This window comes from Otolemur garnettii, unplaced genomic scaffold, assembly GCF_000181295.1.
Source record: "Otolemur garnettii isolate 467f Iridium unplaced genomic scaffold, OtoGar3 scaffold00098, whole genome shotgun sequence".
NCBI lineage: Eukaryota > Metazoa > Chordata > Mammalia > Primates > Galagidae > Otolemur > Otolemur garnettii.
This window is the reverse complement of record NW_003852493.1, coordinates 4,999,109-5,014,791: the sequence shown is the minus strand read 5'-3', so window position 1 is coordinate 5,014,791 and position 15,683 is coordinate 4,999,109. Positions and strand designations below refer to the sequence as shown.

General features: G+C 41.1%; 1 protein-coding gene across 5 annotated transcripts in view; it reads left to right on the top strand.

Moving 5' to 3' along the window:
• ACVR1 (activin A receptor type 1) overlaps window positions 1-15,683 on the top strand; it is a 128,930-nt gene that overhangs the window by 87,937 nt on the left and 25,310 nt on the right. For all 5 annotated transcript variants that reach the window (XM_023516796.1, XM_003795961.3, XM_023516795.1 and 2 more), the window contains 4 exons: window positions 4,113-4,376; window positions 6,538-6,749; window positions 10,251-10,350; window positions 12,226-12,372. In XM_023516796.1, coding sequence (XP_023372564.1) covers window positions 4,113-4,376; window positions 6,538-6,749; window positions 10,251-10,350; window positions 12,226-12,372 — 723 coding nt within the window. The remainder of the gene's footprint in view (window positions 1-4,112; window positions 4,377-6,537; window positions 6,750-10,250; window positions 10,351-12,225; window positions 12,373-15,683) is intronic.

Genomic DNA, 15,683 nt, shown 5'->3' with positions numbered 1-15,683 from the left:
TCATGAACAATTGGGTTTCTATGTGAGATTGTTAACACCTGGAGCTGGGGGTATTACTCATACATCTTAATGTCTCCTCTCAGTGTATACAGTGGTTTATTGCATTTACTAATTATTAAGTTTTTAAAAATCCCTATCACCATCATTTGCATATAACGTCATAGTTTACAGAACACTTTTCCAAATGTTAGGTCCTTGATTGATTAATTCAGGTGAAATATGGACTCAAGCCATGACAAAATCAGACACGTATAAGTTGGGATTGTCCACATCGCACCCTGGACGCCTTAGCTACATTTCCTGAACACTATGATGTTTTTTACTTATATTGCAACAAAGAGTTTAGTCTGAGAAGAATGTTGGGGAAATCTATACTCTCCTTCCTGCAGATACTTCTTATTTCAGAAGAAATAAGGAAGAAGGGCTAACAGATCTATCTGATCCTAGCTTTTCCCTCCAGATAGGACTGCACTGCAGACCACAAATTAGCCTGATTATACCCAAGGCTGTAACTTCGTGAAGCCTGGCTTGTTAATCTAGATCATTGAGTATAAATAGTTTAGTTTCCATTTCAATAGAAGAAATTATCACTATCGGAAAAACAAAACAAATAACAGCAGAAACAAAAATCCCTAAAGAGACTTTAGAAAAGTGTTCTTTTTTGCTAAGCGGACCTAGCATTTAGTTTGGGCTAGAAATTTATTTTATTTTATTTTTTATTTTTGTGAGACAAAGTCTCACTTTGTCACCCTCGGTAGTGTGCGTCACAGCTCACAGCAACCTCCAACTCTTGGGCTCAAGCGATTCTCTTGCCTCAGCCTCCCAGGTGGCTGGGACTACAGGCACTTGCCACAACGCCTGGCTATTTTTAGAGATGAGGTCTCCCTCTGGCTCAGACTGGTCTTGAACCTGTGAGCTCAGGCAGTCCACCCGCCTCAGCCACCCAGAGTGCTAGGATGGGCTGGAAATTTAAAAACAGTTCATTCTGAGAGAATGTTAGAGAAATTATTATTGTGTTAATCTAGACTTTCCTGTTTGCTTCTATCTTCACCCCCCCCCCGCTTTGGGGGGAGTCTCCTGCATAATAGATACTTACATTACGATTCATAACAGTAGCAAAATTGCAGTTATGAAGTAGCAACGAAAATAATTTTATGGTTGGGGGTCACCACAACATGAGGAACTGCATTGGAGGGTTGCAGCATTAGGAAGGTTGAGAACCACTGATCTAGACATTTTTATTAGAACCACAAAGCATCATTAATTCTTTGGTTCCTGGGACCATTTTATTTTTCATTTTTTGTATTAAATCATAGCTGTGTACGTCAATGCAATCATGGGGTACAATGTGCTGGTTTTATATAAAAGGGAACCCTTCTACACTCCTGGGGCCATTATTGATCCGTTTCTGTAGGATCAATAATGAGTGAGACCTTCTGCGCAGTGAGTTGATTTACTCACTTCATTTTCGTTTTCCCCCCTTTATCCCACACTAACCCCTCGTCCCCAACATAAGGCCAGTAGGCCCATACTCTTTACCATGTTAGGTGTATAGCCTTGGACATCTACAACCTTTTAAACGTATTTAGGGCTTTAAAATACATGTTTATGTTTCACATTTACATAAACTGCATTATTTCACAGTTTGGCATATATAGCCTTCAGTTTCCTGCTGTATACTGCAAATAAGTCTGACACCATTAACTCTGCGCCTGCCCCACCCATCCAGTTCCCTGCGAAGAGTCATCACCTGTTGGCAGCATAGTTGGCAGCCCTCAGCCCTGCTTTGTGCCATTCAAGAGCGGTGAGCATGTCTAGACTCCCTGGAAATATTATCTTTCAGCTCTCTTTTGGCAAGTGTAAACTTTTTGCTGGATTATGTCAACAGATATATATGTTCCTCACCCTCATAGAAATAGCCTCGTGCTGGGATTTCTTTTGGATTTCTCTAGGCAGGGAAAATAAAGGCCATCTCTTTGCTCATTACAATTTTCGCTCATTAAAAATGTCTGAGGGCTCTTGACTCTCCAGGGTGAGACTGGTGACATACATAGGCTGTCAGCGGCTATTTTGGATTTGCTGCTTTCAGGCATGTCTTTGCTTTCGGATGAGCCCCTTGTGGTTTTCAAAAGCACTAGCAAGTCACTTATAAATAGCAGGCTTGTGTCTGTGTGTCTGCGTGCACTTACCCTGTGGGACGAGGCACCCACATTACAGTGGGCAGTGAACTATTTTTCCACTTCTTTGAAGAGAGAAGAAGAAAGATTAAGAACGCGTTTCTCTTTTTCTGCGATAACCCACATCCCTACACACACCCACACGAATCTGTGTAAATGAGCTTGACATTTTGAAAGACCTTCCCTTAAGGTCTCCTGTGGAAAGCACAGCCACCCGACCTGTTATTTTAAGAAAGAGGCAGTTATCTCACAGGCCCACTACAGAGGGTTCAAGGATTAGAAAGCGGCCCCTGTGTGCCGCAGACCTCTGCAGCGGGAGCTCTGAAAGCTGGGTTTCCGCACGTGAATGGTGCTTTGGTGAACGTGGCTTAGGCTAATGAGTGGCCTCCAGGACCTTCCTGTTTACCGTCTATCTTCACTTTCATTCCCCACTAGTGGAAACTGGCAGGACCAGCAAGTCTGGACTCTTCATCCCTTCAAGGGAGAGGAAAAGAGTGATGTGAAAATGAGACTGTAAATAAGTATTGCTCAGAGAGGGCCAGTGAAGAGGTGTGATTCTGTTTGCTTTCCCGATACATTCTGTCTCTCTTTCCATCACACTCTGGACTACCAGATGTGGGTTCTTCCTTTGGTCCTATCTTACCCTACTCTTCAGACATTGTTCTGTCCCTTTGTCTCCCTGTGGTGCTCTCTTCCTTAATAGTTAGTGCCAAATTTTTTTCTACTGGTTGAAGATTTTTAAGTAGCTATTAATTCCCATTATAACCAATGTAAAAACTCTGGTGTTGCTACTATGGAAAAGTTAGTCTAGCTGGAAATATCGATCGTATGGATTTTTAGTTATAGAATGTGCACCCCTACAAATTCTTATTACATACTATAAGTCGAGCATCTGAAATTAATGTTTCAAAATAGGAAGCCTTTTGAGAGTTGACATTAGACTTAAAGGAGATGCTCACTGGAACATTTTGGAGTTGGGATTTTCAGATTTGGAATGCTCAACTGGTATGGATGATATACTCCAAATCCACCCCCAGGCTCCCCAAATCCAAATCCAAAACCCTTCTCCCAGGTATTTCAGATAATGGCTACTCAGCTTGTAGTATATTTCCATAGCATAGTATATGACTATAGAAACGTCAGCATTCCTTGTTTTACTAGTTGATGGAGGTTTGTACAGACTTAGCAGGAACTGGTATTGATAGCCACTATATACTTAGGAGCCATTTTATGTATAAAATAAAGGTGTTGAATATTATGTTCCAATAAAACTTTTATTTTGTTATAAGAATTGAGATATGAGTGGGTATGGTGGCTCATGTCTATAATCCCAGCACTTTGGGAGGCTGACACAAGAGGGTTGCTTGAGCCCAGGAGTTTGCCACTAGCCTGGGCGAAATAGCAGGATATCATCTCTGCAGAAAATAAATTAGCCGGACACGTTAGTTCCAGGTACCTGGGAGGCTGAGGTGGGAGGATCACTTGGGCCCAGAAGTTTGAGGTTATGGTGAATAATGATCATGCCACTGCACACAAGAATGGGTGACAGAGTGGCATCCTATCTATCTATATATTAATTAATTAATTAATTAAATTTTAAAAAGAATTGGAATATGAGTATGAATCCATTTAGCTGAAGGTAACAGGAAAATCATAGTGCAAGAAGCTGATTTTCAGAGGTCTATGGACAGAAGATAACCAGTCTTTGGCCTTGTATGTTCTGAAAGACTGTACAGCTTATAAAAATGCATTCTTATATTAAGAAGTGATTATTATTTGGTGGTTGGTCAAGTGACAAGATCACAGATATGCTCATCACAGCCAGTAGTGATGCCTACCCTGACTTTCTGTTTGGTGAAGGCGTTTGGAATGGTCCTTGCCGAGTGGGGTTAAAACTTATACAGTGATTTTTTTCCCTTTCTTTCTTCCTTGCAGATGAGAAACCCAAGGTCACCCCCAAACTTTACATGTGTGTATGCGAAGGCCTCTCCTGCGGTAGCGAGGACCACTGTGAAGGCCAGCAGTGCTTTTCCTCGCTAAGCATCAATGATGGCTTCCATGTCTACCAGAAAGGCTGCTTCCAGGTCTATGAGCAGGGGAAGATGACTTGTAAGACCCCACCATCCCCTGGCCAAGCTGTGGAGTGCTGCCAAGGGGACTGGTGTAACAGGAACATCACAGCCCAGCTGCCCACTAAAGGTTACCATGGACTTTTCTATTTCTAGATCAAGGAGTTTTATTAGTATTGTCCTAAGTCTGCATGAGTTACAGATCAAAGGAGCCATAGGCTTTCCACGTACTCTCTGAACCAGAGGTGATTGGGTGACCAGAAATGTAGCTCTCGGTGAGGAAGAAAAAGGCATGGCCTTCGGGCATCTAAAAGGAGGATGGGAATTTTGGGGAATGTGGGCAAGGCGATGTCTACCTTGAGGACAGGTTGATTGGCTGATCATTTCTCTTTTGGTTGCTGCAAATAGGTAAACAGCTCTTGATACCCTTTTCTGCTAAGGAGCTGTGATGTTAGTCATAATTTCTGAAACATTCCTGCTTAATAAATATTGCTCTTCATGTCAAGTATGTAAGGAGGGAAATGGAACGTAAGACTGGTACCGGGTAGAATGCCTTTCCTTTATGAGGAAGGAGACACAGGAAAGCTCACTCACCCTTCCTCCCATAGCTGATGCCCAGTAACCCATCCCTGAACCTTGAAGCAGATTGAGCTTTTTCATGAACCCTATCGTTTAGGTGGAATCTTCTCCAGATTGTATGTAATGTGAATTTCATGTCCTGTGGAAATCAGCACTCCTCTAAACCTGTTTCCCTATAAAATGCAGTCGTCCCTGCAAATATTAATATAGACTCACCCCAAGCCAAATTAATTTTCTTAATATATATTGATCATATATTTTGATAGGTATAATCATTTAATTTTGTACTTACCCAAGAAGAAACAACCCCAAAATGTGGAACAAGAAGGACTACTAGGAGTATACCCTATCAGAAATGTCAGCCAGCAAGGGAAGAGACAGAGAAACAAAGATCATTTTGTAGCAATTTTGAGGTTAAAGAAATGACCTTAAAGCCATATTGAAAAGGTTAAATTCTGACCAAAAATAGGTTGAATAATAACAGAAGGCTTTAAAAAGAGAGATCAACTATTTAAATTGTTAAAACTAAAGGATTCTTTAATGGAATAAGCTTTACTTTTATATGTTGTGGGAGTTAAATTCTTATTAATTGAGTGGATGGACATTCAAGAAATGTCTGCACTTGCACAATAGTTACGGTATCAACAGTATGAAGTTCCTTGGTCTGGGCAACACTCTCTTGGACCCTGAGTTTTCATAGAAAATGATTTTCTCTATTTAAAGAATTTCTAATTTAATTAGGGAGGTCACAATATTTGCAATTTAATATTGTATTTCATTAGTTTTACACTTTATCATACAGATGACGTGCACCAGGGAGTATCATGTGTGCCAAGTCGTTAATTATTTGGGCTTGGAAAGTTAAGGAAAATAGAAAGGAAATTAGGCTTGAGATTGGATTGCTAAAGGGACTAGGAACGTGGAAACAGGCAAATGTAAGGAAGAACAAAGCCTAGTGACATGATGTCACGAAGGGGTCTGGAATCCAGACATGGTGATTGTTTTGGGACTCTTTAATTATGGACCTTCACTGTCCAGCTAAGAAGTTTGGATCTAACCCACTCGCCAAGTAGAAAGCCTTTGTGAATATTTGCTCAAGTGATAACGTGAGGTGTTTTGAGTGAATGTACCAACATACGTCATATAATAATGGCTGAACAAGGGAGTGAATCCCAGAATGAATGTTGGAGCAAATGAGTAAATAAATAGAGGAATGACTAGTTTCCTGGGCAGAAGTCATGAGGTCAAAAGATCAGTGAGAATTCAGCAGTAGACTTCCATGATATGTGGAAGAGAGAGACCACAGATTATATAACTTGGTTTTAATTTAGCACTTCCACATAGGGATATTACAGTGTAGTGTCTGCCTATAAGGGTTTGATGCTAAAACATAACAAACCCAAGTTAGTAAGAGTAATATGAAAGATTTGTACTGTACTTTGTATTTTAAAAGTACTTTCATATACTTGCATTAATACAGTTGATTCTCAGTGGGATGTTTCTCAACTTGCAGTTGTGTCTAATTGAATGATGGTTAGCATTGCTGGGCCATTGGCCAGGTATTAGGAAGCATTTTAGTTTTAATTCTTTGTGACATGTAAGATTGTGTGGTGAGGATTTAGGAGCTGTGTGTTTGGATATTATTGGTTATACTGAATAATAAGTGAACAGTGATGCTTACAGCCAATTTCTCCTCTCTCACCCATCTCTAGGGAAGTCCTTCCCTGGAACACAGAATTTCCACTTGGAGGTTGGCCTCATTATTCTCTCTGTAGTGTTTGCAGTATGCCTTCTAGCCTGCCTTCTGGGAGTGGCTCTCCGAAAATTTAAAAGGCGCAACCAAGAACGCCTCAATCCCCGAGATGTTGAGTACGGCACCATCGAAGGGCTCATCACCACCAATGTTGGAGACAGCACTTTAGCTGTGAGTTTCTGGCCCCATAGGCAATCTCAAGCATAAGAAAGCTGGTGAAGAGACTTTCTAATTTCAAGTATGAAACACTAACCAGTAAGGGGAGACTGGAGGGTGTACACAACATGCTCTTGGTCACATATGACCTAAGCAAATGTTTGTTGGCAGCTAGTTAGTCCACCTTACGTTAGAACAACTTCTCCAGGCAGACATTTAAATAAGGGAGGGGGATTTATTTTAGTAGGTTCTACATAGTTACTTTTCTTTTCGGAATAAGGGAAAAGAGACCCTGTGAGGACAGAGGAAAATACAAATTTTGGAGGACCTGGTGTTTATAATCTTCATCCACTTTATTTCTCTATTCTTAGCCATAAAAGTGCTTTTTTTTTTTTTAAAAAAAGAAGGAATGTTTGTTTAATATTAAAAATCAATTTCCCTTGTAGGTTATTTCAACGCCTTGTAATTTACGACTTTAAAACGTGACCATCCAAAAAAAGTAGCTGTTCCATTTTTTGTGCTCCCGTGCTGCCCCCTTGTGGAGTGCAGTCACCTGGTTAAACTGGTGCTGTCCAATAGAAATAGGTGTGCCGTGTTTGTAATTTTAAATTTCAAGTGTCCACCTTCAAGAAAGCAAAAGTAAAAACAAAAACAAGGAAAAGAAAAAAGAAAAAAATACTAAACAGGTGAAATTAATTTTAAAAAATACACATAACCCAACATAGACAATTTTTATCATTTCAGCATATAATCAATACACAGTTGTTAATTGTTTTATGTTCTTTTCTAAACTAAGTTTTCAAAATCTTGTATGTATTTTATACCTGTCACATACATCACTTCAGACCAGCAACAGTTAAGTTGCTAAGAGGCAACATTTGACTAGTGAACATTCTATCCAACAGCACAGGGTTAGAAACCGTTATAGTCATGCATTTTAAAATGGCTCTTTTGCATATTTTGAAATGATAAAATCACATTACAAAGCGACTGTCTTATTTACTTTTTAAAGTTGTTCGTCAAACTTTGATTATAAAGAACCTTTAAGCTTTTAAGTGGGAAAAGGATATCACTCGCTATAAATAGACGTTAACATACAACACAAAAGGAAAAAGTAATAGAAATCCACATGGATATGATAGCTGGGTGTAATGCCCACTCTAAAAAATTTGTGACACTTGTGGGTGTTAGAGAGGTGTGAGAGACATGCCAGTACCAAATTGAGATTCTCTCCTTGTCACAGTCCAATGAATTGAAAATAATCAAGGTAATAACTTTCTAATGTGACTCAGTATCATTTAATACCATTCCTATGTATCATCCAAACTCATCTCGGAATAAATTGTGTTCTGCTGGATGCTAAGCTTATAGGTTCTTGGTAGTTCTGTAGCTATGCTTGCCCTGCAGTTTTGGTTTTGCTGGAGAAGACTTCCCCTCACCAACGGGCATCTTGGTAGCATGCAGGCACTACTCCTGGACAGCTGCAGGACCCATCCATGGCAAGTCATCCAAACACTGAGCGGTGGCTGATACAGGCTGGGAAACATCCCATCCTGTTGGCCTATCCCATCACGGGTCTGCAAGTCAAGGATACTTGTGGTTTGTGTGGCTTCCTTTGAGCTACTTCTTAAATTGAGGGGCAGGAGCTCTGGGGAAAGAAGATACATTCAGTACGGTGCACGTATAAGGACATTCCATTTTGAAAAGTAGAGAAATACAATTTTTTTTTGTTAGAAATATACTTAGAAGTCTATTTCAAGCTTTAAGGAAAATTAAATTAGTTTATCGAGTTAGTAGCAAGAAGATGTGAGGATGAATCCTGACAAAGCTTCAGCAAAGCAAGATTCTAAAATAGACTAGTTAGAACTTCATTCCTTAGAGCTGCTAACATAACTAATTACCAAGGGCAATAATAGGAATATCTGGTGTAAATTACCATTTCAATAGCTTTTAGAATGTTGAAAGAGGACTAGAGTATATGCTAAAATAGTCTTCTAAACTCAGTTATGTCAGATGACAGTATACACATATCACGATATCATAACACAGCAAAGAATGCTATTTAAAACAAGTTGTCATTATGGGTCTACACAATTGCTTATTTAAGTGGTACACACATTTGTATGTTTCAACAAAACATACCCTAACGAAACCACTTGCCTATATTGAAAAAGAAGCCTTGGGATCTGGGAGGTAAGAAGATGTTTATTAGTCTTTGGTTGAATATATATATATATTTTTTTTACCCCCTTAAATCCTGAGTTTAGAAGCAGGATCATGCACTATGAAAAAACTACACAATTTAATTTTTAGAATTATTCTACCAAAAAAAAAAACCCAAACAGATAAAGAAAAAAAAAAAGAGAGGAAAATGGTTAGGAGATGTGAAACTCTACTCATTTTCTTCTTGATTATCTCTTTTGTGGTTTTTAAGGGTTTTAAATTTCTTCTGTTGGATGTTCAGCTTTTGTTAATTTTGCTGATCAACAGTACTTCACACTCGTGCTCAGACAAAGTGTAAGAAGATGGAATTCACATAAGTCAATTTATTGCTTTAATAGACCAGCTAAAATGTCTGGGAAAGGATGAGATTTGGGGAATACTAATTCAGCATTACTGCAGCCCTACCTCTATCCCCAAGGGCCCAACATTGGTTATGATAGGTAATCCATAGATACCATACCTGATACCTGCTTCTGGCTTATGCTGAAAGTAAGAAGGAAAACTTTATGAATGAACTAATGGGACTCTTTTTGCCAACGTATTCATTTGTAGAAGTTGATTGGGGGCACTGGTTTGATATTTTTAATGAATACTTTGTTTTCTTCTCTGATTTATGAGTGATGTATATCAAGAAATAACGTGGAGGTATTATTAATAATTTAGTGATCCCTCGTTTGTTCCTCATCTACCTACAAGGAAGTCTTTGTCCAGGGAGCCCCTTCTCGGTCTGAGGGTACCAATGTAATGATCCACCTGGTTATTATTAAGAGTCTTTTCGTTACCAACAACATTAGAGTTGTTTGCTCCTTAATCCTGTGTTTGTCCCTAATTAGAGTGCCTTAGTTGGTATGGCAACTAAAGTGAATCATTTAATAGATATTTAGTGAGCATAGCAGACTATGTTGAATTATATCCGACTCTTGGAGTTGAAAGGACCCCCCACTCCTCTCTAAGCTCCCCCTGCCATTCTTTCTCCTGCTTCCCTGTGCTCAGCCATGCTTCTTGGACTTTCTAATTTGCAGCTTAAACTTTGTCTGCTCCGTCTGCTCATCTTCTTTCATCATGTATTTTATTCCAGAAGTCTGGGTACAGGAAAAGATACTTATCCCTCGGGAAGACTTGTTATATATGAGAGGAAGGGCTAGTTTTCCCAAGAAATAAAACCAATCCTTTTTCTAATGGAGCTGTCCATGCCTGCTAATGGGCCACATGTCCAGGACTGTTACGATGACATGCACGCTAACACTCCAAACTGGAAGCTAATGGTTTCTTTCTCCTTTTCTTAAACCTCAGGATTTATTGGATCATTCGTGTACATCAGGAAGTGGCTCTGGTCTTCCCTTTCTGGTACAGAGAACAGTGGCTCGCCAGATTACACTCTTGGAGTGTGTCGGTAATTCTTTTTCCCCTTCTTTGTGGGTGATATGCAGTGTTAGTTGTGGTTTCAGAAGGAGGATGGAACTTGGAAAATCTCCTTCTTGCCTATTATTTTTTCAAAAACACTTTAAGATGTGAGTTAGCCATGTGGTCTCTATTCTCTGTGACTCATATTGGAGCACCTGAGCTTGTAGAAGCTCTTGTCAAAGGAGCCTGTGACTGATTAGCTTAGAGAATGACTAGACAAAAGCTTTCAGTTGCAAGTGAACTCTATGGGATAATGAGAGTGCTTGAAAAGTGAAATGATACGGCTGCTCCTTACTACAGGTTTTTATGACCTAAGGTAAGTAGGCTTTGGGACAATGAAGTTGTTTATTGCAATTCTTGAATCCCTTTCACTATGCCCTTTCCTTTAAAAATAATTAATGTAAAAGGTATCTTTATAATTCTTTTATTTAAACAAGAGCTATATATATTTTTAAGTCCTCTCCTATTTCCCCATAGATGAACATATTTATATGTAGTTGTAATCATCATCTATATATAAAATGTGTACCCTTTTTTCAGCTTTAAGCTGACGTACATCTCCTGTACACATTACAAGTCTTTTAAAAGATTATGTAATAGTTTACTGGACGATAGTTTCCCTTACAGCTATTGCTTAGTGTTCCCACAAGGAGCTGTACTCCTGTGTGTGCAGGTGGTGCTGCAGCTGCTTTTTAGGAGCTGTGTGGTCCCAACAGCCACTCGCCTGGGCAGAAACCAACTGCCCTCGGGTTGCATCTCCTGCTGCACTGTTATCTGTGCTGATTATACCCCTTCTTGATGCCCTGAGTCTCATGGTGATTACCCCCTCCTCCCAGCCTCCCTGATCATCCCTACCTATAATTAAAGAGAAGAATGAAGAGGGAGGGTGGAGTTGACAGGCTGATGGGTGTGTTGATGCTGTGCGAGGAGGCCAAGCACCCAACAGATCGGATCACAGTTAAAGTCGCCATGTTTCTCAAAACGTCCTGGGCTGTTCCGTGTGGCCCACCTGTGGCATCACGCGGCTGTCTAACTAATACCCATGACCAATGTCAGAAATCAGAACTGTTCTGGGATTACGGGTTTAAAGACTTTGCAAATCCTCTTTTGAATTTATGTCTTCTGCCAAGAAATCCGTTAGGGTTGGCAGTGGCTGCCTTTCCACAGCCTTGTGGGTTTTTTTTTTCTGTTTGTTTTTTAATCCTTAGAACACATAGCTTAAACTTAATCATCTCCTTTGTGAAAACAATGTATATGTAAATTCACAAATGTGGACAACTTTGAAAGTGTCCACATGGGTCCGTGGCATGGAAACAAAGAGGCCTCAGCTCAGTGGGTAGGGCGCCGACCACATACACTGTGGCTGGTGGGTTTGAACCAGGCCTGGGCCTGCTAAACAACAATGACAACTACAACAAAAAAATAGCCAGGCGTTGTGGCAGGCACCTGTAGTCGCAGCTACTTGGGAGGCTGAGGCAAGAGAATCGCTTAAGCCCAAGAGTTTGAGGTTGCAGTGAGTTACGACACCATGGCACTCTACCAAGGGCAACATAGTGAGACTGTCTCAAAAAATAAATAAATAAAAGTTATACACATTTTATACCTTTCAATCAAGGAACTTAAATGTAAATGGAATACTTAGCAGTTTAATTTGGTATCACAATAGGAGGGATGGGAAGGGCAGTTTCTACGTTAGTTTTGTATATCTTGAGGAGCAAAAAGTTGTGATATTTATGTCTCCCAACTGAGTTTCTCTACTAAGCAGTGGGAGGGAGTAAGAGTTGCTGGTGCTAAGTTTCTGGGCTGCGGGCGGCTGCCTCTGTGTGCTTCCTGTTCAGTGTCACCTGTGCTTTGCCTTCCCCAGGTAAAGGCAGGTACGGTGAGGTGTGGAGAGGCAGCTGGCAAGGAGAAAATGTTGCCGTGAAGATCTTCTCCTCCCGGGATGAGAAGTCGTGGTTCAGGGAAACAGAATTGTACAACACTGTGATGCTGAGGCACGAAAATATTTTAGGTAAGCCTGAGGGTAATCCCCTCATTAATTGTATCTAGAGAGAAATTACTGCCTGCCTTTGCCCTTTCTGTTTCGGTGAATGTGAATTCGAGACGCTCCTGGAAAGCAATATAGGGATCCTGAGCGTTTATATATGGTTTAATTTTCTTTTAACACCAGTGTCTTGTTTAAATTTGCAAATAAGTTTCAAGATTCTCTGGATGATGAAAACGGAATTCGGTATTGCTAATTCTTCTCCCTGCATCTGCAGATAGTTATTTTAAACAACAAAAATTTGCCCCACATTGTTCACTTCAAGGCTCCATTGATTGTTCTACTTACCCCACCCTTTTTGAATATTTATTACTTAAATCAAACTCAGAAAGATCTTTGGACTATTTCCTAGAGATTCACAGCTCCCAGGGATATCATAATTAAATGCACATTCCCTCAAACTAGGCATCATTTTTAAAGCTCAGATTTACAGAGGGATTCAGCATACATTTTAATTTGGAAGCTAAAGCTTAGCAACACTTGTGAAATATGTAAAGTGCCCGTTGCAATGCTGCTATGGCAGTAAACGGGGTGAGCATACTCCCTGGGCCTATTGACTTCTGTATTTTTGACAAGTTTCTCTAAATGTGTTTGTATTAGTACATGTCTGGTGAATGGGGCCTGGAGTGCTTCTTTAGTGGATATGACATTTAGACAGAATTTAACTCCGTGTAAGGTAGAGTTGGCCACTTTGTGGCTGGTGGATAGGTCTGGCTTGTAGGAAGGCCATTGCCAAAATTTATTTCTATTCTATTGCTGCCAGTTTAATATTTAAATCTGACTCGAAATGTCTGTGAATAATGGCTTGACAGTTGTCCAAGGCTTTTCCTCAACATTACGGTGGTGACGTTCCATGTCAGAATTGTTCCTGTTCTTGCTCTTGATTTCACACTTTCCTTTACCTCCTGGGTCTTGGCCATCATTTAATCCTCCTCACCTCAGCTGTTGGCTCCCCCCTTTCAATCCATCCACCCACACCCAGTCTTCTGCTGGGAACCAGAGATAATTCTGCTCAAAGTGTCTTTGATGGCTCCCACAATGCCTGCAACATTTGTGAGTGGCATTTAAGACTCCCTATTTGCGGGTTCCAAGGAGTCTCTTAACCTTTACCTTCAAATATGCCCACATTCAGCTATTCCCAGTATTTGCCGTTCCCTTGGGATTGCCGCAAACATTTAGGGCTCTAGCTCTCGAACTGTCGCCATTCTCGTCCCACTCTCCCCCTACAGCCCCTTCTTCCATCACCACCTCTCAGCCCCTTTCCATGTCCTCTAGTGCAGTTGACTGTGCGTCTCTCCACTCCCTCACTTGGCACCACGGCCTTAACTCGCATCACACACCACCTTGTGTTGCAGCTTGATGTCTGTGTGTAACAACAGCAACGGCAGCAGTCACAGGGGCAGGAAGGGTAATGGCAGTACCAGGCAGGAGCCGCTGCTCTAAGTGCTTTCCGTGCCTTTTTCTCCTTTAATCTCTGCCATGACTAGCCGAGGGTAGGTGTCCTTATTGTCCTGGTTTTAACTGAGGAGGAAATCGATGCACAGAGAGGTTAAATAGTGGAGGTGGGAATTCCACTGGACAGCCTGACCCTGAGTCACTGTTCTGTACTCAAAACACAAACATCCAGTAAAGGTGGTCTTGGCTTGTGAAACCAAGTAATTCACACTTGAGAGAGGAATAGTTAAAACAGATCTGGCTTATTTAAAAGTTATTTTTATTAAAGGTCTAGAACAACAGTCTACAACTTTTTTGCTATCAGGACTGGTTTCACGGAAGATAGCTCTTCCACGGATAGTGGTGGGGGAGGAGAATGGTACAGGAGGCAGCGCTCAGGCGTGATATGAGCAGCGCAGAGTGGCTGTGAGTGCAGATAAAGCGTCACGTCTTTGCTGGCTTGCCCACTGCTCACCTCTTGCTGTGCAGCCAGCGTCCTAACAGTCCGTGGACTGGAACCTTTTTGGCCCAGGGCTGGGCTTTATGGAAGACAATTTTTCCACAGACAGGGCTAGGGAGGGGTAGGCATGGGACAGGATGCAGAGCTCAGGTGGTGATGCTCTGTGGCCCAGGTCCTAACAGGTCAGCGACCAGTACCGGTCTGTGGCCTGGGGGTTGGGGACCACAGGTCTAGAGCATAATTAAAGGGGCAGACAAAATCTTTCTCCAAGACCAAGGAGGGTTAGGGAAGTTGAGAGAGTAAAAATTTCTGTGTTTATTGTTTATTTAATTGGAAGCTTATCTTCCTTTGGGGGAAACTATACAAATGTGCCACAGTGATTTAATTTCTTTTGAGTGGTGCTTTATAGTTTGGGGTATTTGTTTTCGAGAAGAATCATTAAAGATTAATATCATTTGGTTAAATCATTAAAATCATTAAAGCAGGACTGGTTCCTTATTAAGAATAAGTAATATCCAAGAACACATTTTGATTCTTATTATGGCCAGCCAAGGGCCCAGGAGTAGCAGTTGTGGGGAGACACAGACAGATTGGAGTCCGGGAAAGCATGGGGGCTCAGAGCTGGCCATGGAACTGGCTTGGGGGTATAGGTGCCAAAATGTTACATCGTTCGCTTTTCAGATATCCCATAGGTGCGAATGTCAAATTAGTTTTCTATGAGTAGAATTCAACTTGTTTGGGGTTCTGTGGTAGATGGTGAGAGTTGGGTTCTGGAGCTAGACCTGCAGGGACCATTACTGACCTGATGTCAGTGGTGTGATCTACTGACTTCATGTGCTTGTTGGAGGATTGCATGTAAGTACCAGGCACGTGGTGGGCACTCGGTAATTATTAGCTGCTTCTGTTGTGGTGGTTGTTGATGACAACGATGAAACAGAGGACCTTTCTTGGCTCACAGAGCATTCCTGTCCATGTCTCGGAACAGCCGACACTAGATTTGGAGTTGCTAGCAACTTAATAGCTGTGTGATCCTTGATGTCTCCAAGGAGCGACTTTATCATCTGTAAAATGAGTATAATGAGGTCGGTCTCACTGGCCTGTTGTAAAAAGTCTTAGGAGAAAATGTGAAACTGACATAAATGTTCTATAAAGCACCGGGCAAGGGCAAGGCATTTTTTATGTATTTTCTTTTACATCTTTACAAGTCATTTAACTGTTCCTCAAGCCATATCTGTCCTTTTAAAAAAAAGTTTTCTTCTTTTTGTCAATCCCAAACTTCAGTGCCCTTCAGCATGTTGCACGTGTGTGAGACGAATGCTGGGCAGGTGCCTCTAGAGCTGAAAGATAAGCACACATTTACTTCATAGGCGAGGGCGTGCCTCTG